This window comes from Lissotriton helveticus, chromosome 11, assembly GCF_964261635.1.
Source record: "Lissotriton helveticus chromosome 11, aLisHel1.1, whole genome shotgun sequence".
Taxonomy (NCBI): Eukaryota; Metazoa; Chordata; class Amphibia; order Caudata; family Salamandridae; genus Lissotriton; species Lissotriton helveticus.
In genome coordinates, this window is record NC_136072.1 from 790393363 (window position 1) to 790420566 (window position 27204).

The 27204-nt window shown below is 43.4% G+C and overlaps 1 protein-coding gene across 1 annotated transcript in view; it reads right to left on the reverse strand.

The window, feature by feature from the left end:
• Nucleotides 1-10265: 10265 nt before the first annotated feature.
• The window catches only part of MYL7 (myosin light chain 7), a 43876-nt gene continuing 26937 nt past the window's right edge, over nt 10266-27204 (reverse strand). The window contains exons 6-7 of the mRNA XM_078665825.1: nt 17720-17768; nt 10266-10455 (exon numbers count right to left, since the gene is read on the reverse strand). Coding sequence (XP_078521951.1) covers nt 10351-10455; nt 17720-17768 — 154 coding nt within the window. The 3' untranslated portion in view covers nt 10266-10350. The remainder of the gene's footprint in view (nt 10456-17719; nt 17769-27204) is intronic.

Sequence of the window (27204 nt, forward strand, 5' to 3'; positions counted from 1 at the left end):
CAGGGGCTGCTGTTTAGCAGTCTCCCCAGACTTAAAATAGGCCAGTAAACCAGTAGTATTCAGCTGGAGACAAGAGGGGATATAGGTGATTTGGGGGACCTGCCACTTAAACTAGTACAGTCACAACAAAAGCCCAGTCAAGGAGCTGCTATAATCTGAATGTGCTCAACCCAGGGAAGAGGGAACCTCCTTCATTATCTGGTACAACTTATATATCAGTTAGAACTTCTGTCTTGCAGACCAATAATTATACTTTAACAAATCAGCAGTACCAATGAGACAATGGAATGTGTGAGGGAGCTACTCCTTCTGGAAGAGACACCTCAAGGAAGCACAACACTATGAATGCACATATGAAGCAGCTGTGGTCTGGGCTTCTTAGCGGTCTCACTGGCAGGTTGCGGCAGGACAAAGGGGTGAAAGGGCTAATAATCACTTTATAGCATTCTGTGTACACCATCAATGTCGAAAGGTGAGGCTTACAACTGATAACTGTTCCTGAACTGATTCTAATTTTGAAGGCCATGGGGTCAACACTCATTCTTGTGATGCATGCCCTCAGAAAATTGCGTGCGGTTACATAAAGTTAAACATTTATCCAGGGAGTGTGGATTTCTAATAGTGTACTCACTGTACATATTAAAACATATGGACATGTTAAGACCATTTATCAAGGAAAGGTCAACATGTCTCATTGTCTGATAGCATGTGGCCATTTCATCAGGAGATGGGGGCTTATGGAAGAGGTATCTTCAGATAGTAATGGCAGCTGGGCCTAATTGGTGTAATGCATAGCAACAATATAAAAAATATGCAGATGGTGCTTTGAATTAATTAGACTAAATTCCAAGAACCAGTAAATCCAGCCACAATTGTGCATACAATCTAGGGAATTATGCAGAAAAGGGAATTTCCCTAAAGTGGTCTACGGCTGAGATGGTGTCTTTATCCCTTATTGCTGCAGAGTAAAGCACCAATGCAATCCCCGTCCCGCCAAGGGACCCAGCATCTGAGAATGTTACTAGGTAAGATTAGGACATTTTTGGGATCTGTGCTTTCAACTTAGTCCAGATTAAAGTTGGAAGTTTAAGCAGAAATTAAGCCCATGCAGGACAAACCTGACTTCATTTGTCTGGCCATTATCCAGCAGGTTTCCCATTTGGGTTCTCACATTTTATTATCATCCAGTAGATTATTTGGCTCTCAAACCTTTGGATAACAAATAGATTATTGGAGCTTGAAGCTAAGCATGGAATGCTGAAGGTCTTGGTAATGATAATGTGAAGGCAATCTAAAATCAACCCAAAACCATCACCTTTTTGAAAAGGAAACTCACCACCCTTACTCTTTTATAATTTATTCTGTAATTTCCTTCTGCATTACAATTTCTCAAGTCTACAAGCCTGGAACAAAACTCACTTATTGATATGGACAATACCTGCTTGGTATGAAAAAGACTAGATACTTTCTCAGAAGCTTTCTTGATCAGTTGTCGAAATGTGTGATTCCACCAAAGAAATATTCCACCAAAAAAGTATCACATGTCTGGATATTTCCAGTGGAGGAGGACTTGTGGTGTCCACAAGCACTGATGGGACAATAAAAATCTGTCAGACTAACAATAGAGAGCCTAGGGTGTGCATGCTCACAGAAACCTTGTAAATACACACTGACATTGACTCACCTATAAATACCACATGTGCATCATAAACTACGTAGGAGGGGATTTTCACGGTAGGGTACAAGATGTGGGAAGTGCATATTTTTAGCTATCTGATCTTTTAACCTCATTTGAAAGGGCTGGGATGATGTGTAGTCTTGTTGACTGACATGCGTGCAGTATGTAACACGCCCTCACCTACGTAATGAGAGCGTAGACACCCACTTTTAAATGTGAAGGAAAGTAGGGTTGCATAATAGACTCACTGGTTTCATTGATATCCACGTGAATTGAGAAATATATTTGCATATCATGGCAAGACGTGCCATCTTTTGTGCACCAACACCCACTGCTAGAAATTCACGAGTGGATAAGACGTTACTCTTCAGTGACTGATTCCGTCACCTGAACAAATGTGCACAGTATGAAATTGTCTCTTACTTGAGGAGACAGACACTGATAAATGTTTATTCTTCACGCTATCACTATACACAAAATTGGGAGAGCAAGGAGCACTCGACCATCCAGACACTACGTTACAGGCACGTAATTTGTTTGCTTGTGATTGTACTTTTGTCTTTGCAGGTTCTTCCTTTCTAATAATTCGACGAAAGGACACCAACTGTAAGTACACGGTTTGGTTTCTGTGATCAAGGGTTGGGTACACCTTAGCGTGTGTACACTGCCCGGGTCACGCTCACTTGGCCCTGACGAAAATCTGGAAATTCCTTCTACAGGTTGAAACATGTAGACCTTTTTTATTGCCCCATCTTTTTCACTTTATGGATACCAGAGGTCAATTAAACCGAAACAGGTATCGAAGCAATTTATTAACATTGTCGGGATTGCTCCAGAATAAATTCTTCCCAGTGAGTTATATCTGGCCAATTGTTAACCCACTTTTTCACTTTCACATACAAAAAAACAACCCGCTCCACTGTAATCAGGTGTCGCAGCACACCCGGATGGCATTCAGCTGTTCGAGTGAGACCCCGATGATGAAGCATGTCGCCAACTAGGTTGGTGAGTGAGGGGTCTTCTAAAGAAAGAATAATTTTCCTTCTTGTGCAACTTCTCCCAAAATGTTGAGACTTTGGTCTCTTGGTGATACTCCTCCTACTGTTTATTTACATGATGTGTAGCAGAACATGTACTCATCGTATATCTTTTTCATTGAGGCACGTTGGATTATGTGTGCACTGGAGCACCAGTCATTGCAGAACATGAGTCTTTAACTGTGTGAGTGAAGATAGGAGCTGGAGGTTGGTGGTGATGCAAAGCTGTTTCTGTTTCTGAAAGCTTGTGTGAAGATAAATGTTACCAGCTCTTTACAGAAACACAGGTGTCTACTTGGGCCCGCAGTGATGAATCATGGGTGTTCTGAGTTGTCAACCCAGAACCTTGAGGCATATGCATCCAGGTCTTTCCTGGTTAACTCAGACTGGGAAAACAAAGCTGGACCATCACTTCTCAGGTTAGTGGTCTGCTTTCCTTGCTGCTGAGTTAGCTTGGGTGGAGAGTTGAAACAGGGATGCCCATGTTGTTAGCTTTTTATGGTTGGAGGTGACAGAGGTGATTGGCAAGTCTGAAGTGACATCACTGCCTACCACCAGAACTTTGATTTTGGACCCTTCAGGCAATATTACCTCTTTATTTATTCTGGTACTAGGATGTTACCCAGAAGACAAGGAATTGGATAATGTCTCTGTATGCACCTACAACTACAGGCAGCTCATTGCTAGTACTTGTCCAAAGATCTGCAGGTAGTCCTTCTGAAGAAGGAGTGGGACCAAAAGAATATCTTTATGTGCAAACAGTTAAATTAATTCTTGGCTTCGGTTGGAGACGAATGTTCCAGACTCCCTCAGCCAATATGGTAACCTCGCTTTCTAGACTTTTAATACAATTACATTTTAGAGATGGGGTGGTAGTTGGTTAGAGCCTTGGAATCTAAATTTGATTTCTTTGAGAATGGGGGCTGCCACATATTCGGATGGATTCAGGACCGATCCATGCCCGAAGAGTAGGTTGATGATGCTTGGTTCAAAGGTTTTCAAATGCTTGTTGGTTAAGTGGCTGAGTAGCGTGTGTTATGAGTGGTTAGAGCCTTTGAGGTTTCTCTATAATTCAGCGCTTGTCCCTTGATGAGTGGTTGGAAAGTTCAGTATGCCAAATGCATATGGAAGAAGTTCAAATGGTAAGGGAACGGGGCAAAGGTCAGGATTGTTAGAGAATATACTGTTCTTCATTAAGAGAGGTTAAATGAGGCTTTACACTCCATTGATAATGCAGGAAATCTCTCATCAGTGATTTTGTGAAAGCCTTTAAACATTCTTTAATTGCTTTGTCATCGATCTGTGTGGTACAGAGCTGTCACTGTTCTTTAGTATTTACCCTGATATTGTTTCTGAGTTTGGACCAGCTCTTTTAGTTTTTTTTCCTTCCCTGGTTTGCCAAAGTCGAGTCTTTCTTGGTTGCTTTGAGTTCTAATAGCACCTTTCACACACAAGAGAGCCAGACCTTTCAGTGATTTAAAAATGTTTGAATGCCAGAGTTGTTTGGAACTGTGGCGATGTGGACTAAATTAAATATTTGGAGGAATACTCGTATTGGGGACCTGTAGGTAGTCCGGGGTTTTTAATGTAGCCCTACTAGGGCAGACTGGGACTTAGGTCTTGGTTGGAGGAAGAATGTGTATACATTGGCGTGGTGGTTCTAGGTCTTTTCAATGGGTTTATAGTAATAATTGTTGGGTCTACACAATTCGGCATCTAAGGGCTAATATGAGTTCTGCGGCTTGAAGAAGTTGGAAATCTAAGGTGGCGGATATAATCCTTGATAGTGCTGAGGAACACTCCTGTTCATTGGTTTTCCCTTGTAAGTTTGCCATTAAGATCGACTGGAGCATGGCAGGGCTTTTACTTGTAGTCACTGTTCCGCAGTGGCGTTGATTATTGTCTGATGCAAACTCTGGTCTAAAAGTAACTTTCCAATGGATGATGTCTTGGAAACTGATTTGGAAGTGCTCCATTAAAAATGTATTGCGAAATACGAGAGTTGTATGATAGGACAGACGACATCTAATTTTTATTTGTAGCCACTTCTTTATGATCCACAGTTTGACCAGGACCACTGGCCCTATATCGGTTGCAGCACATAAACAATATACATCAAGTATATCACAACGAATCAATGAATATTCCCACAAAGAAAAGAGCAGAAAGTAGGCAAAGCTACCCCTTTGAAGTGACATTTAAAAACACTTCAGCAGTAAAAAGTGGTCGTTCTTGTCCTTCTTGAAGTTTCATATATTGAATCTGAACTGTGTATGTTCTAGCAATTGTAGGAGCCAAACTAAACTTCTTTGTGTACGAATTGTTGTTGGTGCAAGCAGCAGACAATTAGCTTGGTTTACCATGTAATTGTTTTATTCCTATTATTGCCTTCTACTGTGATGTTTGGACTTTGTTTCTGGCTGCTGACTTGAGAAAAGGTGGCTGGAATTCTTTATTTGCTTACTAAGGTTGAAGCTTTTATTCGATATGCAAGATATCTTGAAAGCGTACACAAAATACAGCATTTACAAAACTAGAAAAACGACATTTTAAGAGCAGTATTGAATGTACATTTAAAAAAGATAAAAAGACATTGTATGTCGGAATAAATTAGCTAAAAACGAATAAAACCGCTATTGACAATCTCTTGCAACGAATCAACCAAAAATGTTTTAAAAATTTGGCTACACCACAAACAATAGGAGGGGAAGTGTCCGTCATTAGAATGCGAAGGGCTACCAGATAACTACGCGTACCCATATTGCAGCAAAGGGGTTTGAGCCAGAAACCCCTGGGTTTAGCATAGTCTGGACATTCAAACAGTATATGCGGTATAGACTCTATCCTCGTGGTACAAAGGGCGCAAAAAGGGGACATGTGGACACCCGATTTCCACTTTGACACCAGGGCACCAACTGGAAGGGAGCCCACTCTGAATTTAAAATACAGTGCTCGATCAGCTGCCAGGGTAATTAAGTCCAGGTATGGTTCGTAAACTACAACATCTTTTATTGTTAAAAAGGCAGCTGTAGCTTTACAATGGCTAGAATTTGTCACTAGCTGGTCCGCGACCCAGTTCCAGTATAATCTTTTTAGAACATCTTTTGGTGGAGCCGTTTTTGATGACCAACAGTCCCCTAGCCCAAGATCCTCCAAAAGTTTTTTCGTGTCTCTCAACCACTTGATCTTCGCCCAACTGCCCAAGCTCATTATCTCTGCCAACCCTTCTGCATATGATTTTAGCTCTTCACCCCTCCATATACGTGCCCATAAAAGGAGTGGACGAAGCCGGGCTTGATCTTTTATATTCTTACACCCAGTGTCCAACAACACAGGCACTGTAGGGGTGCTTGGAGGCAGGCCCATTAAGGATTTCAAGAGCTTGCTCTCTGATGTTACTAAGGAATCCAGGCAGCAATGCCCCCACAGCTCTGCCCCATACAGGGCTGATGTTACTCCCTTAGCCTTGTAAACGTCAATTGCTGGGGCAAGCGACCTCCTCCGTGAAGCCCGGAATTCCCTCAGAAGGGCCCCTCCTACTCTCTTGTGAGTCAAGACCATTTTAGCAATATGAGGTGACCAATTCATAGTGTCCGTAATCCGTATTCCGAGATAATCGAATTCGGATACTTTCTCCAAGGGAACAGAGTTAAGAATGGGTGGGCGGCCCAGTTTCCTTGGAGGGTTTAGAATTAGGAACTTGGTTTTATCCACGTTGATTACCAAGCCCCTTGAAGCACAAAAGTTCTGGAAGCGGGTGAGCAACTTCTGGAGGCCTTGCGGAGTCTTAGAAATCAAAAGCGTATCGTCCGCAAAAAGTAGAGTTGGAATCCGCACTCCCCCTAGACAAGGAGCGTCTGCTGGTTCTTGCTGGAGATAATCCACCACCCCATTGACATATAATGAAAAGAGGGTGGGCGCTAGAACGCATCCCTGTCTCACACCCCGAGACACTGGGATCTTCTCAGTTATCTCTCCGTTTCTCCCCCAGCGAACCTGAGCAAAGGTATGGGCGTGTAGGCTAATAAGGAGGGACAAGATGTAGGGAGGTAATCCCAACCCATGGAGCACCCTCCATAGCTCCTCCCGAGGAACTAGGTCAAAAGCAGTCCTTAAATCTATAAAGGCCAAGTATAGACTGCCCTTGCCTAGTTCCACCACCTTCCAGCCAAGGAGTGCCAGCCTAAACACCTGCTCAATCGTCCCTGTACCTGCCCGGAACCCTGCCTGGAAGTCTGATAGTATTTTATTTTCCTCCACCCAGTGAAGAATCCTACCAAGGATAGCTTTACCTGCTATCTTTTGGGTGGAGTCGATGAGGCTTATGGGACGGTAGTTCCCCGGGATTTCTTTAGGGCCCTTTTTATAGATTGGGACCACCACCGCCCCTTTCCAGGAATCGGGCACTGGCCCCCCCTTCATAATATCATTGAGGAGTTCCGCAATAACCCTTCCCCAGGCCACTGGATATGCCCGCATAAGGTCCCCCGGTAAGCCATCTGGGCCTGCTGCCTTCCGTGGGGCTACCCACCCAATCACCTTTTCAATCTCTAAAGCTGAGAAGAGATTGTAGCCATGAGGTTCAGATACTGGTGAGGGGAGCATTCTGACATTTAATGCCCCATCCGCCGGAAGGTATAGAGCCCCAAAGTGTTTTACCCAGCTATGTGGGGGGATATTACTTACATCCAGGAGAACCCCGTCTGGATAACAGCTGTATCTCAAGGTAGGTAGAGCTATAAGAGGAAAAGCAAAGCATCAACAAATGCACAACCATATTGTGCTGTTGTGCCAGTGTTTGCAATGCTGTTGTGTGTTATATGCTGCAGTATTATGCATTCCTATCACCTGCAATTGTATGATGAATCCAGATGGCAGTCATTGCCTTACCCTAGATTTCGACCAGTGCTGATTATGTATACTCTAACTTTTCCTTGCAAGTTACTTAAGTCCTGGGAGGAGGGTCTTCTTCTGTTAATTCAATGTGTCCCTCTTTAATGATTACATAAAGTTATGCAGCAGTACTTGAACTCATTGTTTGGGATGCAAAGCTATCTGTTTCTCTGCACGTTGGAAAGCATGAAATTCTTTTTCAAACTTTATACATTCTCAGAGAATGAGATTTCTTGACTTGAGCTTCCTGAGGAGCAATCGGTGCACTCAAACAATGTATGCATTTGAGGAGAGAAACATTTTGAGAAATCATACGAAGTACCACTGCAATCTCAGAAAGAGGAGTACGTAATTTGTTTATTTAATTATTTGAATTCAATAAAAACAAATGTCAAGGATTATATGTATGCACAAGAAAATATTTACATTAGTTTGTATGGGTAAAATGAATGATTCTTTATATTAAAAAATATTAATCTGAATTTACAGTCTCTGTTCATCCTGTGTAAATAGGATGCAAAAGAGATCACGTGTATAGTTTTCTGCCAGGACCTAAGCTGTAGATTTAAATTGGGACATAGCCTGAATGGCAGTTGGGTTTGGAAGTTTCAAGTACTGGAATGGCTTCTTCTCTAACTGATCGCAGACCACATCTCTTTGGTAAGAATCCAAAGAATCCTTTTTTTCCTCTTCTAATCTTCTATTATCCTTCCGAATCCAAATAACTGACTACCCTACCCACCACTTAAATTACTTTCATATTTCACTATACTAACAACACTAATCATTTATGGGTCCCGGAGTAGCGCGCTACTCGCCGAAAAAGTGATTTGACGCCTCGTCAGGGAATAGGAAGAGCTATATAAATGCAATTACAATACAATTGCAGTCTTGTTCCAAGAGGAAGACTTGCTATTGCTTTTCTTGGGTATCTAAATTCATCAGAAATATGGATGATTCGATCTGAGCACTCTTATGTTTCTCAAATGCAATGTAAAAAGGCAACTTTGATAATCCGTTTCACTCATTCCAAATTGTGGCCATGGCTATATTATTCAACTAACTTTACATGTGGATACACGATTCTGAAATTCTGTTGCCCAAAAAGTCAATATTTTACCCACATAAACAATGTTCAGTATGGAATAGCATTCTTAGGTACACATATTCCTTCAGTCATTTTATCTTATTTCATTTTTATAGCTTATTTGAAGTAAAAAAGCCATTTAACCGGGTAATTCCATAGCAAAAATTCTCAACCAAAAATTACTTTAAAGGATCCCCCTGTATATCACAATATGTACACAATATTAACTGTCTCCACAATGTTATTGTAGGTAGATTAACAGTATAACAACATCAGCATAATTGATGGTAACTTGTTATGTGTCCTATACTTCTAAGCATGAACGTCTGCCAGCCTACTTAGGATCATGTGTAACTGTTTAAAAAGGATGATTATATTTATGTGTACCACTGCCTTACAAAGCATAGCACTAACTGATCGGTGAAGGAGTCTGATGGGACGGAAAATGCCATATTGGAAAATTACTACTTAATAAAAGATATTTGTGGCATTTTGCACATTCCTGCTTTTTTGTAAAATCTATGACGTAGTCTTATTCAATAGCTAGGTTGGTTTGGGAACAGAACAAATTAGTTTGACAAGCATCACCTCTAGCTGAGAACAACTACTTGAAGTATTCGGTGTAAACACAAATGCACCTTTAACTGCAAGTCCTGGTATTGGAACTTCATAGAAAAGTGGCCTTGGCCAACTTCACAAAATAAGGTCATTTTAAAGTTTAAGTTATAGTGTTGTAACTAAGGAGCTCACTTGTTAGTGGCAGATTAATTTTTATATCATATGTTTACTACTTTGAAAAAGGTATCCATCATGAGAGAACCTTTTGAAACTATATTTACATCCTCTATCGAGCTTGTATTCTTCGCTTTCAGATAAGCCCAATATTGTCCCTTTTTTCCTCACCAGTAGAGCATTTAAATTTAAGGTGTGTAAAACAGAGGAATACAGCAAGTGCAGCCTTTCCTGTAATTCTAAGGACATGTTCACGCATTTCAGGAAATTTCCTTTTTTACATTTTCTGTGATTAAAAACTCTCCAAGAACAGGTGCTACCACAGGAAAACAGGAAATGAACTTGCTGCTGTTTTTTTTTTTTACACAAATCAAAATGTAAATACATCCTAGATCATTTAAACATATTTTGGCAAAAAAACGCACAGCTGTGTTGAGACACAATAAGTACAGGAAATTATAAGCTCAATATATTCATAAGTCAAAAGAAATGTAAAATATCTCAAGGAAACATCTGCCTGGGATGCACACCACATTTGCCGGAAGTTTTGAAATAGGAATATTTATTTAAAAAATAACGATGTCGAACACGTCTTCTTATAAAGCTTTTTTTTAATTTAATTTTTTCGTTATTTCATTTTGTGTTCCTGAACATGCCTTGAAAAGACACAATGACCGTTTCCCTCCAAACCTCTAGTGTAAATCCCATACAAACATTTTAAGCAAACATTTTCCTGAATATCTTTAAAAAAATCTTCTGTCTGGTTCAAATGCAGAGTGCTGTGGACTCACACATCCTAAAATCATATGCCATAATTCAAAACGACTATTAAATGATTTTATTCGTCAGTCTTGGCTAGTTAAAATGGAGATTTCCAAAGAATGGTTTATAGTTCTTCACAGATTCAGATTTCTACTTTCTGACTAGGCATCTTCCTTCTCATCTCCATGGGTGATGATGTAACAGAGTGACTTGTAGTCAATATTTCCCGCCACATCAATCGGCGTCACAGCATACATCTGCTCCACCTGTAAACGAAAAGATAATGAATGAGCATGCTAGAGTATAAAGCAGCTTTGGGTTTTTTCAGTTTGTTTTGTGCTGAAAGAAGTACTAAGAGCAGCACTGGAAAAATGTTTAATACCAGCCCCTGTGCCAGTTTATAAGCCTTCACTTACTGGGCATTAAGGCTCACCTCATTCCACGGATTACACTTCTTATCCATATATCTCTGCATCCATAAGATGATAGAAGTGAATTTAGTTTAATGTGAGTAAAAGCACTACATCTGGAATATCCACCAGTGGGCTTCCCGCTAAGCATTTGCTTTCAGGATTGGATAAGCATACATGATATGCTCTGTTCCAGCCACAGCCCGCTACCACCACTCATTCAAGGGGCCTTTGTCAGACACCTGTCTGATGGTTAGGGGGGGCACCGAATAGACAGCAACTAGAGGGTCCAAAATATGGTGGCCGAGGTTGTCTGTCACTGGTGTATTGGGGGTCAAACTGATTGCAGCTTGACAATTGGGCCAACTATACAATTTTTGCAGATGACTCTCAGGGTAATGAGGCCGAGCAGTCCAAAGTTTCTGTGGGAGGTAGTGTGGGTGGCAACAGCTGAGAACTCAACAATTAAAAAATAAACTGCTGCAATAATACGCTTTCCGTCCCAATGCTTATCTTAGCAAAAAAGAAAGTGCTTTATTAGCATGGCAAAATGTAATGCAAAACAATGGTAAGGGTTGCTCACCTACAGAGTTGTGATTCAAATTATAACTCCTAGATTAGCTTTCTCAACTTGTATGGCAACCTCTCCGTGTTCTAGGGGCCTTTCGAGTGTCTAGGGTTCTTCTACACAAGCATAGGCATAGCTTAAGCACAGGTGCGGTTCGTAAGGTCTCAACTCGTGTGGAGTATTTCATTGTTCAGTTCAAACCCGAATTGGGATTACTAAAGTAACAGTCAGTGCTCCCATTACAGAACAAGGCCTATGGGTCGAACTCAATCTTTCGTGTGTGAGTCCCCATTACCTACTCACATTGCTGCGGTCATTCAGCGCTGGCGGACTTTCTCCTGGCCGGCATCTTCAGCAATAACTCCACTGACAACCAGGACATTCACGCAGAATTAGGACCACAGTAGGTGAGCTGCATGGGTGGCCTGCTCAGCAGGGAGCAGTCCTAGCAGATGCTGGGAAACAAGGAGACCCCTCACAACACGGGTTGGATCCAGCTTTGCTCCAAAGAACACCCAGCAGCCTCTGAGTGTCCCGCACCCAGAGAATACAGTTGGTGTTTCCTAAACACTGTCCCCTCTGCCGCGCCAGGCACTCTTTTTTCCTCTCTGCTCAGGCATGGTTCTGGGTGCTAGGCAGACCTTCAGCTTCTCCAGCAACGTGTGCAGATTTCAGGTGCTCGGAGACTTGCCATTGTGGAAACACTAGCTCCGGTCACATGCCACCTCTGCGATTACACTGTGGATCACTACCTTTGTTGGTCAAGAAGATCAAGGAACTGGAACAAAGCGGGTCGTTTATACCCCAGTTTTATACACATTTCCTGACTGAATGTGAATCCACTGTCAAATGTTTCAGACCTGGGCTGGGCTTCTTTGAAATTTAATTTTCAGGCTGCTCCTAAGACACAGCCCTTGTACAAAGTGATGGTGTCACAAGAGGAAGCAATGAGCCTGCCTCCAAGCAGGAGTATCTAAAACAAACAAGGGCACAATGAAGTATGAGGTAGCTGCACCTCTTCAGGAGTCACAAAGCAGTAATCAGGGCAGACAAAGGCGAAGGGCATTTCTAGAAATGTCCTTACTTGAAAGAACAGAAACTGTCGTCCCATGCCTCACCTTTACCTGCAGCCAAAAGGCACCGCTAGTGATGAGTTAATGACTGTTATTTGATAAGAAAATCTTCACGGAATTTGTAAAGGCAACCTGGTCTTCATCCTCCTTCACTTACGTGTCTGGATCTCCACCTTCTAGGCACAGGAATGCAGTTTATATCCTTGAACTGTCTGGTTAAGCTGCATCACCCTCCATCCCGTGCCATGCTAAACCAGTTGAATCCAGTTTGGATCCAACTTGTACCAGTACTCCAACTCATACCACAGACAGACTATTACTGCCATACTTATGCTAAACCCTCATTGCATACACTCAACACACATGAAATGTCAGTGCCTAGTTCCACAGTTCGCAGAACAGTAGAGCTTTACATGTGGGGGGTTAGTACACTCTCCTCTCTCTGACAAAGAGAAAAAGGTATTTTCACACTACTGATTGACACAAACTCAGTATGCTGCTGCCACAGCTTTACATTATCCACCCGGGGCATTGTCAGTAATGGTGCTTATATGAGGGCACACTTTGTGCACCCCTCCAGGTCACAGTACAGGTTCTGGAACTCGCATTACCAGGGAAAGACCTAGGCCTAGCGGGCACAGATGCAGCTGGTGTTCCTCCGGAACAGTTGTGTTCTCTGGAACTCCCCCCGCCTGACGCCATTTCAAGCCATATGAGAGAATAAACTCGTAATGGAGTTCCATGTTGGTGGAATTTCCCTCCACGTGGGTCCCCTCTAATAACCAGACTAAGGTAAGAGGGTAGTGTAGGACTGGGCAGATAGATTGTCCTGAAGAAGACCGACGTGACCATTGACATTAGAGGCACACTGAGACGGTCGAAACATGTTGACCACCGCAGTATAAGGAGGAGTGTTTTAGGATCCTGATTTCCTGCCTAAACACTTATTCATCCTTCACTTATTTTTTAATCCTGACCGTGGAACCACTGACTAAAGGTCGAATAGGTATCCACAAGTCAGTTTTAAAGAGCACTATCTTACTACACATTTTTTGTCTATCACTTACCTAGTCCCGCAGGGCAACACTTTTGATTGTGAACACTGTCTGTCACAGTTTCGTTTGTCTTTGTCTTTTGTTTTATGTTTCCCCCTCCCTATGCCCCATCCCGGCTACGCGGGGGCGTTTTGTAAGCAGACTCGATGAGGAAGCATGTCACACACATTTGTGTGTGAGTGAGGGCAGTATTTTCAACAATTGTTGATTTTCCAAAGTCAATTTTGTCTTTGTGTACACTTGATTGATTAGCTCCCCGCCCCTTTAGGTGTTTATATGTATGATTAGGGGGGTCGGGGTGGTGGAGTGTGCTTATTGACCCTCTCCCCTTCTTTGTGAAGAATGAAAGACCTAGGCCTCCCACATAAGCAATATAAGTGTGATGCAAGGGCCGTCAAAAAGTCAGGATTCCAGCTAAACATACAGCCAAGACACACCCATTTACCAAGCCGGGGATATCCCTGTCCCAACATCTTGTGTTTTATCTAATCCTTGCTGAACGTTTTCACAGGTAGCTTTTTTTCCTTGCTGTGAGAAGAAGCAAGTTGTAAATGGTTCTAAAGTGCAAATGATAGACATGACATAGCATAGAATTATGTCTCATTTGCTGATTGCAAGAGCAGGAACTCTACTCACCCTTTAATCACAAAAAAGAAAAGGGGTCAAAATAGAACATAAAAAGTGTCCAAGGATGAGTGGAGGAAAAAGCAAATTGCTTTTAAAACTGCGCTCACACACAGCAAGCTGTGTCATGCTTCATCATAGGTCATGCTAACACACCTCCGTGTTCACCCAACACTGGAGGTGGAGCAGTAGGGAGGGAAAGACAATACAACACACAGTGAAAGGTTAGTGAGACCTCAAAGGTGAGAAGGTGGTGCAGAATCAGTGATGTTAAAAACTGGTACCAAGGGATCCTTATTACAATTTTAATATTAGGTCCCCGTCCAGAATTTAAAAAGAAATCGTGGATGCTAGGTAGAGGAACTATTTATGAAATTCCACCATCGCTTTGTGAAGGGGAACCGAGTTTATTTTAATACAAAACTCGAAATGGCGGGGGAGGGGGGTAGCTTCCTATTAGCACTCTTGCTTACGAGGTAAACCGCCAGCACACCCAGTCGGCTCTCCTCACCGCCGCGTAGTACCACATGCTAATAGGAAGCTGCCCCCCTCCCCCGCCATTTCGAGTTTTGTATTAAAATAAACTCGGTTCCCCTTCACAAAGCGAAGGGCTCTTATTGTAAGGTGATTTTTCCCTTTTCACTGAAAAAATATTTTTGGGAGAAGGGTTGTCACTCAGGGTCACAGAGGTGAGAGTCCTGAAGAAAGCCGGGGCATTTGTTCATTGCCGGCTGAAACATGTCGACACTTATGCAGTGTGGAGAAGGTGGAATTTCATAAATAGTTCCTCTACCTAGCATCCACGATTTCTTTTTAAATTCTGGACGAGGACCTAATATTATAATTGTAATAAGGATCCCTTGGTACCAGTTTTTAACATCACTGATTCTGCACCACCTTCTCACCTTTGAGGTCTCACTAACCTTTTACTGTATGTTGTATTGTCTTCCCCTCCCTATTGCTCCACCTCCAGTGTTGGGTGAACACGGAGGTGTGTTAGCATGCCCTATGATGAAGCATGACACAGCTTGCTGTGTGTGAGGGCAGTTTTAAAAGCAAGGTGCTTTTTCCTCCACTCATCCTTGGAAACTTTTTATGTTTTATTTTGACTCCTTTTATTTTTTGTGATTAAAGTCTGAACAGGAGGCCGAAGGGGGTCCTTTGTTTCCTCTCACCCCTCTTTTCTAGTGTGTTTACTCTACTCACCCTCCCACCAAGCAAAAATGGAAGAACATTGGTACAAGAAGTAAGCGCAGACCTTTGTCTATGCCGCAGTGTGTAGCCGTTTCGCTCTAGGACCATTCAAATGTGGTAAACTCCTTCAGCACCAAGTGTATGTAGTCCCAGCTCAGCAGCTCCTTGCACCCATTCCAGACCGTGTTCAGATCTACATGCAGGGTGAGTAAGGGAGGACAGTGGGGTTTGGGGTTTGTAGTATGACACTGTTTGTCAACTTATGATAAACCCAAAGTCTGTGCCCTAGCTTTAAGATGTACAGTTACCCACAGCACCCTAACACGCTAAACAGCAGCCTTCGCACACTGTGCGGCCCCCACCCACCCAGCGAGCTGCCCCATTGCAATGATGAGAACTGACTTTTGTCTTTTAACAGGGTTGACCAATTCTGGTATTTTGAGCAATACTCTGGTATACCTCATCACCCCTGTTAGTCTGGCCTATTCTAGGATTTTTCCCACTGCGCCATGTATACTCATGCTTAGGTTGGCAGCCCTCAGGCTGAGGCGTCAGGGCTAGATAGGTACCAGCACTGTCTTATATTTGGTTGGCCTTGGGTACCTAGGAACTCTACAGTCACCTGCCTTGCTTATCGGATTTTTTCACCTGTGTGATGTTCACAGTGTCTTTTGACCAGTATTCTACCTTCAGGTTTATAGTGGTCACTATTGGCACATTCCTTTGTGGCTGTCCCTGCAAACCGAGAACTTACAATTTTCACATCACCAATAGTCCAGTTATATTTTGGGGTCTTATTGTTGCTCACTTATTATTGTGCATTTTCATGTCTAAGATTTCATCATCCTCCATTTAGTGTCTGTATTTTTCATTCCTTCCTGTCCACGTTAATGCTATCTAATAAGGCCGAATTTGTGTTTCAGGTTCTGATGTAACTTGTCCTTTCCCTTCCAGGTGATGCATCAGCAATTCCTATTTACAGGACTCATCCTGAATTCCAATGTGTCTCAAATCATCTGTTTCAGATTAAAAATTCCAAAGGCTTTTAATTTCCTTTGTTTTTTCCTCTGCAGGAACTTTGATTCTACAGGGTCTGTTTCTTCTTATGATTCTTCTTATTTGGCAAGCTCAAGGACTCTAAAGTGGAGGAAAGAAGCATCAGTCCTTTCCTCTGCAAGACCAGCCCTGTGGCTTCATTGAGGCTCGACGAATATTTACTAGCATATTATTAGCAGCACAGTGGAGCAGAAATGATCATTAGGTCCTGAAACAGAATTTAAATATAGAGTTTTCTCTCTTTATTTGCCTAGGTATGTATTCATTTCAGTGTAATGCATCAGATAGGCACTGCATCTACATTGGCACAAATGTTTGCTTATTGTGCATGCAGTTTTTTTATATATCTGGCATATCATTTCTGAATAGGCACAAGAAAGATTTTCGGTTTTAACCCCTTTCGCTGCATCTGTCGGCCAATGCCCGTCACGAACACTACCTCCGTTGTGCTGCGCACGTCCGTTGGCTGACGCGGCCCGGCCCACTCAATCAAACCGCCACACCGTGGCGGGATGGCTGCTGTGGTTAAGCGGTTAAAGAATTTGTACTCCAGGGTGCTGTAACATTTCCTGAAGTGTAATATTTCATTGGTGTACCTTCAGAACGACCTAACAAATGATATTCTTGTTTAAGCAGTATCGATTGCCCGTGTTGTAGAGTGCACAGTTTAGCCTCATATGTTCTAAAACGACCTTGGGTTGACGGCATGCCATGCTCAATCACATGGTGCGATGTGGGAGCAGCGACGCGCCCTCCACAATGGCGGAGGAGTGTCGCCCCACTGCTCAGCCAACAGCTGAAAAATAAAACTATATTGCTTTCTTTTTTGGCTGCTGGCTGAGCCAGCGTGTGTGGGGATGGGCGGGGCTGGGCCATGGGAGGGGGGCGGAGTGATGACCACTACTAACTGTGCATGTCTTTTTGGCCCGCCGTCTTAGGCCGGCCAAATAGACAAGCGCAGTTAGGTTTCTCCAACCCAGCTGTATTGTACAGCCGGGTTAGAGAATAAGCACAGACTCCCTGACCTGAGCGGAGCATCAAAACAGCCTGCTCAGGCCAATCCCTGCGCTGCTCTCATAACATGACAGCAGCGCAGGGATTGCATAGGGAGTCTGCTGCTGTCTCAGTGTCTCCTGGGACCAGTAAGCAGAGGAGGTCCGAGGCATGAGGTGGCAGAAGCAGCATGAGGTTAAAAAAAAACAAAATTTTTATTCTCCCTACCTGCCCTCAGCACTTTTAATATGCATCGGCTGCCACTGTGTGGGAGCTGATTTGAAGGTTTTTGTCAGAGCTCATTGTTTTATCCATCTGACCCACCGCTTAATATGCCGCCGGCATAAAGGTTCCCACAATGGAAGGTGGAGCTGTATTCAAGAGGGTACCATGTGGAAATTGACAATGTACACAGTTCACTGGGGTGGGTCAGGGGCATTTCTGGCCATGCACAGACGAGGTGCCTAAACAATGTGTTCCCCAAGGTCCACCTCAAAGATTTGAGTTATACTTGGCTTTTCCTAAAGTCAGTTCTGTAGTCTTTGACACATGCTCACCTCCTCTTCTGAGAACTTGTCTGCTTGATTCATTAGGAGCAGTTTCAGCCTAGAAACAAAAGAGAAAAGACACAAGTGTTTAGAACTGTCTATTGGTGAAGGAAGTGATCTCAGACTCTACTACACCTGCACTTGGCATCTAGACAAAGTTTTTATTCACATGTCAAACATGTAACGGATATCACCCCGTATCTAATGACTGGTCTGAGGGACCAGCTGGACATGTTATTGTATCTTCCCCAGACTCAACGGACTTTTCGGATGTGTTTGATTTTCCTTTAGGCCACCCATCTTTGAGTGAAGGAGAAATTAACAAGAAGCAAATTAGGAGGAAAGACAGAAGATGACTAAGACGAGAATGAGCTATAAAAAGGAAGGCAAAAGAAATGTAACACAAGAGGTTATGGCTAGACCAAGCAGAAAAGAAAACAGTTCTGTCTTGGCAAAAATGGAGTTCATCGTGTATTCACCTGCCCCGGCACCAACCCATCATAGAAACAGGCTTTCTGTGCATTTTAATACAAATCATGTTTCATGTACTTACTAAAAGTATCTCCCTAGCTAACAGCATTTTGCACAAGCGCTTGTGCACAGGCTAGTACATCTGGGGCTAATGGGCTCAGCCTTAGGCTGGCTGGGTTCTTTTCTTGAGAGACGAGAGCAGGTAGCTTGGATGAAGCATTATTCCTCTGGAGCAAAAATATTGAAGTGGGGGGGGGTCTGACTTTCTTCAACATTTATATGACCCCCTTGGCATATGTGGTTGAATCCTTTGACATCGAGGTCACATCATACAGGGTGATGCTCAGCTCCTGCTCACTTAAGATGGGATTTCTTCAAGTGCAAAGGAGCATTTGCACTTTAAATGAAGGTGTTGCTTCAATGACTCAGAGCCAATAAATTGCAGTGCAACCCAGACAAAACCGAGATTTTATTGTTTGGGTTGAATCCCCTGCCCAGATGGGCAGGAGCATGGACCAACAGCGCCCCCCCTGTACATCCTTCAACAGCAGTGGCCAGAAATCTGGGTGTTCTGGTTGACTCTCAACTGCCTTTCAGTGCCCAGGTGCCAGCAGTTGTGAAATCATGCTTTTGGATTTGTCACTTGATTAGGAAATCTCTCAACTTCCTGCCTCATGACACACAAGTCACTGTACTCGGGGCACTGAATCTCTCTAGTTTGGAATTTGCCAATGTTCTGTACTTGGGTCTTCCTGAATATTTGCTCTAGCGGTTACAGGTAGTTCAGAACATGCGGTCCACGTACTCTAAAAAAAAAAAAATACATGCATACATTGGTTTCTCGGCTATGGGAGAAATTGCATTGGTTTCTGGTTCGGCAATGCATCATGTACAAGGCTCTGACACATCAAGCCCTCCACACCTATTTAAATGCGAGGATCAAGGAATACAGATCAGGGAGGTCCCTGTGCTCCAGTAATGCTGGTCTAATTTTAGTCCTCCACTTTAAAAAAACACAGCATAGAGGGGGCTCCTCTTTTACAGTCAAGGCTGCCAGCATGTGGAATCAGATGCCTAGGTTTCTGAGATCCATCACGGAGAAAACAAAATTCACGAAAGAGTTGAAAACATTTCAACTCAAACTTTAGGGATTATAGGACTCCCGCTGTTCCTTTCTTCGTTTTTCGTCTCTATTGCCTAAGCGCTAGGAAACTCTTGGAGTAGCCACATGCTATCTAAGAACCTCTCATCCATTCATTCATTTACTACTTGATAACAGTGGCAGAAATGTTAGCGCCAGTCAACTTTCAGGCATAAAAGGATTTTTTGCTGACTATTGATGCAGACACAGCACGTGATGTATTACATACTTAGTGTGAAATACATACTAATTCATGGAAAGCGGGTGTGATTGAGTGGGTGCAAACTAAAGGCCAACCCCATATTTACATAAGACACCCAAAGTAGCATCTGCGCACATGGCGCTTGGTAGAAAATTAGTGCCAAATAAAACCAGGACCAAACAAAAGCGGTGATAAATGAAATTGTGTTATTCTTAAACTGTTAATGCATGTGATATTACATAATTTCACGCAGTATACCTTTGGCAGGTCGAATGCTCATAATTTGTACTCCTGATAAACAAAGGTGAGCTTACAGTTGGTAGTAAGTTTACTACTTACTCAATTCACAAACTATGTACGAAGTTTTAATACTCCTATCGCCCTAAACTTATTTGTGCGGAGTTCTCCATACACGGAGACTCCACAGATAGGTTGAGAACTCTAACATAACATCTGTATTTGTAAAGCGCACGTACACCACTACGGGTAACTTGGCGCTGAATAACATATGTTTGTTGTTTCCCAACGGTACTCATTTTATCGACCTCAGTTGGATGAAAGGCTGAGTGGACCCGCCAGGATTTGAACCTGTGACCATGAGGTCGAACACAAGCCCCTGTAGTAGACGTATTAGTCCAGTGAGCCACCAGACCCAGCTACACACATAGTTATGGGGAGTGCGGAGTTGTAAAATTCCACACGTAGTTTGTGAATTGGAATTTGTAATACCTTTTGAATCACTGCAAAAAGTGCTACACAGTGCAGTTTGTAATTCAGTCCCTCGGTGTTTAATCTGGAAAGGAATAAGTGCTGGGGCCAGAGTTATTCCTCAGAAGCCAACCTCTGGTTCTGCTGAATGCCAGGATTTCCAAATACAAAGGCTGCCAAGCCTTAATTTCACCTAATGCCTCTTTAAAGCACAGCTCTAAACTCCCTGAGCCTTTATATCACACTTGGAGGTTCTTTTTCCATCCCTGATTTCTCCCTTTGCCATTGTCTAGCAAGTCTAACAATAAAAAGTAAGTCCCGGGTCTCAAAAATGAGTGCTAGTGGGCCCAGCCTGCAACCACAGTCTCTAATTAAGCACTGTGTACTGTGACGTAAGCCTAGAGTAAAAACATGACCCAATAATAATGCTCAATATTGCTATCCATAAAAGGTACTGAAACACTACTCTATGTTTAGTGTTTTAAATTTGAAGCTGTATATTATGGGTAACAAGGAGCATGGCGATTTTTCAAGTAGCATTAAGTTGTAGGAGGATTAGTACATCTGAACCATAATGTCTAATACTCATAAACTCACTGACAGCAATTATAAACAAGTTCACACTACTTATATACCAACATGCTAGTCATTTGTTTTGTAGCTGAACGCTGTACGTTCTTTTGGCCTCTTGGTCTGGGGGTGCCCGGTGATAATGGTATCCTATGGGAGGTATGGCAGCACCGTAGTAGGTGGCTGTGGAGGCCTGTACATGGCCTTGTGACATAATCATGATTTGACATAACCAGTCCAATTAGTGCTTGCACTTATGGGGGCAGAACATACATGTGAAGATGTGTCTTAGGATTCACGGATGGAAGAAATATCTATTTAGGTATGTATATTTGTGGTATTTTAAAGCACAGACAAAGCTAAAAGGCATCAGAGCACAGTACAGGCTCAAAGACAAGCATGAATTCAACGTGTGATTGGAGTGGGAGCTGGTTTGTGGACTGTCAATGCATTGTAATGTTCTTTAAAGAGGTGCTTTTTCTACTCTTTTCTAAATTGGATCAGTTTTGGGGTGGTCCTGATGGAGATGTGTTTCAGATTCTGATTGGATGGATGGATCTGCTGTTTTCGTTTTTCTTTTTCACACTTCTTAATCTGTAGTCTGATGGTGACTTGCCTGTAGGTCTGCTGGGGAGGGAGAAGTTGTTGGCCTTAATGGCTTTGTAATGATGCAGCTGGTTTTGAAGATGGTGAGGGCTGGCAAGGGGAGCCAATGTAATTCTAGACTCCCGCCTTTCCTCTCCAAACCCACAGAGATCAACTACAGAGTACCACAAGGATCATCGCTCAGTCCCATGCTCTTCAACATCTACATGGCCCCACTCGCCGCCATCGTCAGACAGCATGGACTCCGCATAGTATCCTATGCCGACGACACCCAGCTCATCCTTTCCTTTGCAAAGGACCTTGAAGCCCCCAGACTCAGCTTCGAGGAAGGAATGAAAGCCATCGCAGAGTGGATGAGCAGCAGCTGTCTGAAGCTCAACTCAGAGAAGACAGAAGTCCTAGTCCTCGGATCCTACCCCTCGGCGTGGGACAACTCCTGGTGCCCCCCTCAGCACCCCCCCACCACCACGGACCATGGACGGAACCTCGGCATCATACTCGACTCCTCACTCACCATGACCCGACAGATCAACGCCATCACCTCCACCTGCTTCAACACCCTCCACATCCTCCGCAAGACCTTCAGGTGGATTTCCCTGAAGCCAGAAAGACTGTCACCCTCGCATTCATAACAGGCAGACTGGACTATGGAAATGCCCTCTGCGCTGGAATCAACAAATCCTTGCTACACAAACTCCATACCATCCACAACACCATGGCCAGACTCGTCCTCGGCATCCCACGACATGAGCACATCACCCAATAATTGCGAGACCTCCACTGGCTCCCCGTCCAGAAGAGAGTTACCTTCAAGCTACTCACCCACGCCTCCAAATCCCTCCACAACACCGGACCAAAATACCTCAATAAATAAGTCTCTTTCCACGTACCCAAAACGAAGCTCCGCTGACCTCGCTCTGGCAGAACCCCCCGCGCATCTGCAGAACCAGAACGGGTGGAAGGGCCTTCTCCTACATTGCAGCCCAAGCCTGGAACGAGCTCCCAGTCAAGATCAGCCGCTCCCCTACTCTGCACACCTTCAGGAAGAGCCTCAAGGCCTGGCTCTGCAACTGATCGGAGCTGCTCCCCCTGCCCCCAGCGCCTTGAGACCCTCACGGGTGAGTAACGCATTGTAAACCCTCTGATTAATTGATTGATTGAAGTAAGGATGAAGATAGCACCATGAAGGTAGCACCATAGAGGTAGCCGCAGATAATGATTTTGGTCTTTTTTGTATTGAGTTAAAGTTGTTGGGAATCATCCAGTGATTTATGGAGGCTTCTGTCAAGTGTGCATTATTAGTCACTAAGTGCCAAATATACTAATATATTGATAGCAAAAAGTGCTTACAAATACTTGTGACTTAAGTTTGCTACCTTGGGAGGGAGTGGGTTGCTCGTGTATGTGCCAGCCTGAATGGGAGTTGTAACCGGATTGTGATATCCATGAAAATTTACTGAAATTGGGGCAACTGTAAAGTCAGTAAGGGCCACAAAAGTTAACCTGAATGGGGAGAGCATGACCAGAAATGTCCAGGGATGAGGATTGGAGTAATACCATTTTTTTAGAAAGGCTCTAACCCTGCAAAATAGTCCAATTTAACTTGTTTGTATATCATTCTCATGCGAATGTATAGCTAATTTTATAAGGATCCAGCCCTTGTGGACCAGCACTCATGGTTCTCACTTGGCCTCCCTGTCATCCGCCTCCTTCTGTCCTCTGGATTATAGTTTCTCAGTGATCTTGGACTTTGTTGCTATGTGATGAGCTCGTATCACAGATGTGAAGTTGAGGCATACATCGTACATGCTACATTAGCTAACATTGTGAGAATATAGACTTCCTTTGCTAGATTTTGTGCGCCCCTTCCTCTTTCACAGGGTACAGGTACAGGTACAGAAGATTGGGAAAATAAATGAATGGCTGATTACAACATTGCACTTTCTGACACAGTAGATTGGAAATATTAGGCCACCCGTGCCCCTCAGAGGCAGTGCTTTAAATGGGCCGGTACTCACCGGTGCTGAGTACCAACACTTCCGATTTTTTTTGCGGTCATAACCGGCACTTCTCTGTAGCCAGGGAGAGTACAGGTACCCTTATTAACGGCAGACGCAGGTTACTTTTCTCCTCCAGTCAAGGGCAGAGACCGCTCTGCTTCCGAGGAGCTTGTAATTAATTCGGCTGAAGCAGCCATTTGTAGAGTTGCTGGTTAAGATTCCCGCTGCGCCCATTTGAAAGGCCCCAAACTGCAGGGGGTTGACAGGGTATATGTCACGTTGTGATTAACAGGACAGGGTCTCTAGACAGACCCTGCACTGTCAATCAAGTACGCAGCGACCATTCAGGTGCAAATGTCATCATCATGACTTTCATTTTGTGTTATTAGTAAATCTGTTTTTTTTTTACATAAAAGCATTCTCATGTGTTTTAATATGTGCTGCAACTGGTACAGAAGTCATCATGTATGATTATATTTAGGCCTTAGCCCCGCCCACTTGCCACACCTCTATTTTAATGAGTACCTGCACTTATTTTTCCCCATTTAAAGCACTGCTCAGAGGGCTAGCTTGTCATTGCACCATATTATGGAAATGATAGCCAGGGGTGGATGCTTGGTGGCTACTTCACCTGGCTGACGCCGAATACACCTTTTACTCGCCCATGCATTTCACACACTCACATATAGACATGTGGTTACTGTCCGGTAGCCTGGTGGCCTTAGAGCATGCTGTAGAAATACAGCCCCAGACACTATCTGACCATGCTACAGTCTGAATGATGCTTCATCAGTCTTCTGTATCCTAGACAACTCCTTACATGGAGACTTAGAGGTACAGAACTAAGAGATCAGGTGTTCAGGGTTGAGGTACGGGAAACATTACTAATTTTTTTACGATATACGAAAATGTAGTTACAGAGGTGAGCATCCTGTGGGAAGTGTGTAAGGCCTGCAAAAAAGTAGTCTGTATTTCGAAACACTCGGGTATTATGAAATCACTTTCGCGACACCTAGGTAAATTAGAGGTAGGACTTCAACTTCTTAATTCAGAATACTGCAACACCAAAGATAAGGCTGTTATATTGAGACTGAATGACAAAATGATGGAATTTTAGGTGGCTACTTACAAAGAAATACTATATCTGAATAAACAGGCAAGAGCTTGAGTGTTTAGTGAAGAAGAAAGGCCAGGTAGCACGTTGGCATGTCTAACCAGACTGCAAAATGAAGTGGGCACGATTCTCTGTACTAAAAACAGTGACAGTGAACTAACAACTGAACCAAATGACAAAGTCATATGAGAAGCTATATAACTGGTCTTTGTATAAAAGTGATGTGGAAATAGATGCATATCTTGGATAATCACCTTGGGCTGGGTGGATGGTGCGTTGAGGGAGATATTTCACTCTCCCCTCATACTGGAGGATATCAAGCTAGCTATCATGGTGCTGTTCAGTGGTAAGTCTCCCGGAGGACAATAGATTTTTATACACAATATATGGACTTGCTAGCCCCCATACTGCAGGATGTATAAAGCGAGGCACTGGAAAGGGGAACCCTACCTCACCATCTATGAGGGAGGCAGTAGTGGTGGTATTACTGAAGCAGTGGAGGGATCCCCAGGAATGCTCTTCCTATAAACCGCTGTCCTTACTGATGACAGATTACAAACTTTTTGTCAAGATACTAGTGTAGAAATAGCAGCCTTTGACGCAATTGCTGGTATTACTAGAGCAGACCAGGTTTATTGCACAGATGCCAACAGCTTTAAACCTCCGCACCCGCATGTCAGAAATACTAAGGATCGAACCCTATTTGTCGCGATTGGCGGAATGCCTAGATGCCAAAACGGCATTCGACACCATAGTGTGTCAATATGTGGGTAGAGTGTTCTCGCCAATTGGACTCAGAAAGCACTTCATGAAAACGTTAAATCTGTTATATACTGCCCGAACAGCTAGAGTTAGAATTGACAATGATTACAACATTCCAGGTAAATAGTGGAACCAGACCACTGACTTGCTATATGTGAGAGTGTCAAGGGCAGCATGGGCTCACACCCTGCAATGGATCCCTTATAATCTCCCTTTATGCAGTTGACGTTGTGCTATATGTGAAGGACCCAGCCGTTAATCTGAACCCTATGCTTAGGGAGGTGGTGTTATTTCTCTAGACTCAGAATAAACCGTCCTAAATCAATGATGTTTCCACTGGTAGACAACACAGTTACTTCGACTATGGATTTCCCTTTTTGCAGTGCAAAGATGGGCTGAAATACTTAGGGATACATATAATGCGAGACATAACAGAATTAGTCCGCAGCCGCTTTGGGGTTGTTTTAGAATCCCTTAAAACCAGGGTGGAGAGGTAGGTGAAATTGCCTCTGTCAATAATGAGGGGAGGGGTCTTTATCATTAAAATTATTGTTATGCCACAGTTTTTATATATGTTTTTAGGTCTTGCCTAGGCAGCGCTTGCGCTGTCTCTTCGACACACGCTGTATCTAGGATATAAGCTTGAAAAACCACCCATCTTTTTCATTGGTTCCTGTTGCTGTCCTTTAGAAGTGCTGAATTTTCATTGGTGAATACACTTAGTAGTCCCTTCTTTCGGAATTTTGTATCCTCCCATGAGGACTTCCCATCTTACATGTGTCCTTACTGTTCAGGTTATTTATACTTAGACAGAACTCTTTTTTTAGTTGGCCTGCCTCTTTGCTTGTTAACTGTTCTGTTTACTTGTGTAATAAAACTTTGGTTGCTTCATTTGCTTGCAGTCTCTTTATCTCCCTGTGCCTCCCCCTCACCCCTTCCACAACACTACTTTGGTTGCTCCATATCCCTTAATCTCCCTGTGCCTCTCCCTCATCGCTTCGACAGCACAGCTCGCAGGCCCCCACTACCCCTCTGAGGTCACTCCTGTTTTGCTAGTTTTTAAGTTACTTTATGCATAATGTAGAGTGCAGTGCCCTCATTTAATATACCTTTCTTGTCTACCCCCGGCATGGGTACAGGGGAAATCAAACAATCAGCACATTATCACATGGTTTTGAGCCTACACCAAACTCTAACACTGATCCCCAGCTCACCAGTCGGCAGCTCTCACCGCCGTGCCACAACCTTTGTCTAGCCATGTTTCAGGGTGCAGTACCGTAAGTGGCCAAAAGAGGTCCCAAGGGACACCTAGTGACAATTAGTACTGCACCCTCAGCACTGCTTGATTTAACATGGATTCAGACCCGCCATTTTCACTCCCAGTGCTATGACACCACTGCAGGTGTACTACAGAAAAATACACACATCGGAGTTCTTTTTTTTTTAAGGTGGGGAATGCATATCTATTGCATAGGTCAAAAACATTGGCATTCATAATGCCAATAGCCCCAACTCCAACAAATGCAAGGCCTATGGCATTTCCAATGCTTGTTAAATGTTCCAGTCAGTCTGACGCCACACCTCTCTAAACAACTGAGGCAGTTCTTGCTTGAATTAATATGGTCTGAAGGACAGCCTCGATTACCCTGAGAGATCCCGATGAGACCACGGGGATTGGTGGGGATTGGGGGGGACTGGCGGGTTCTGACTTTACACTGTACTACCTTGTTGCACAGATACACTATATTAAATACTGGGTCGATCATGCTTCCACACTAGAACATGTTAAAGTCAAGCATGCTTTCTGTTGTCCAAAACACCTACTTGGTACAGTTGGGGATCCCTCACGACCTAGAACAGACGACGTAAATACTGTAGGAACTACTGGTTACGCCTGGCGATGGCTATCCACCCTAATGA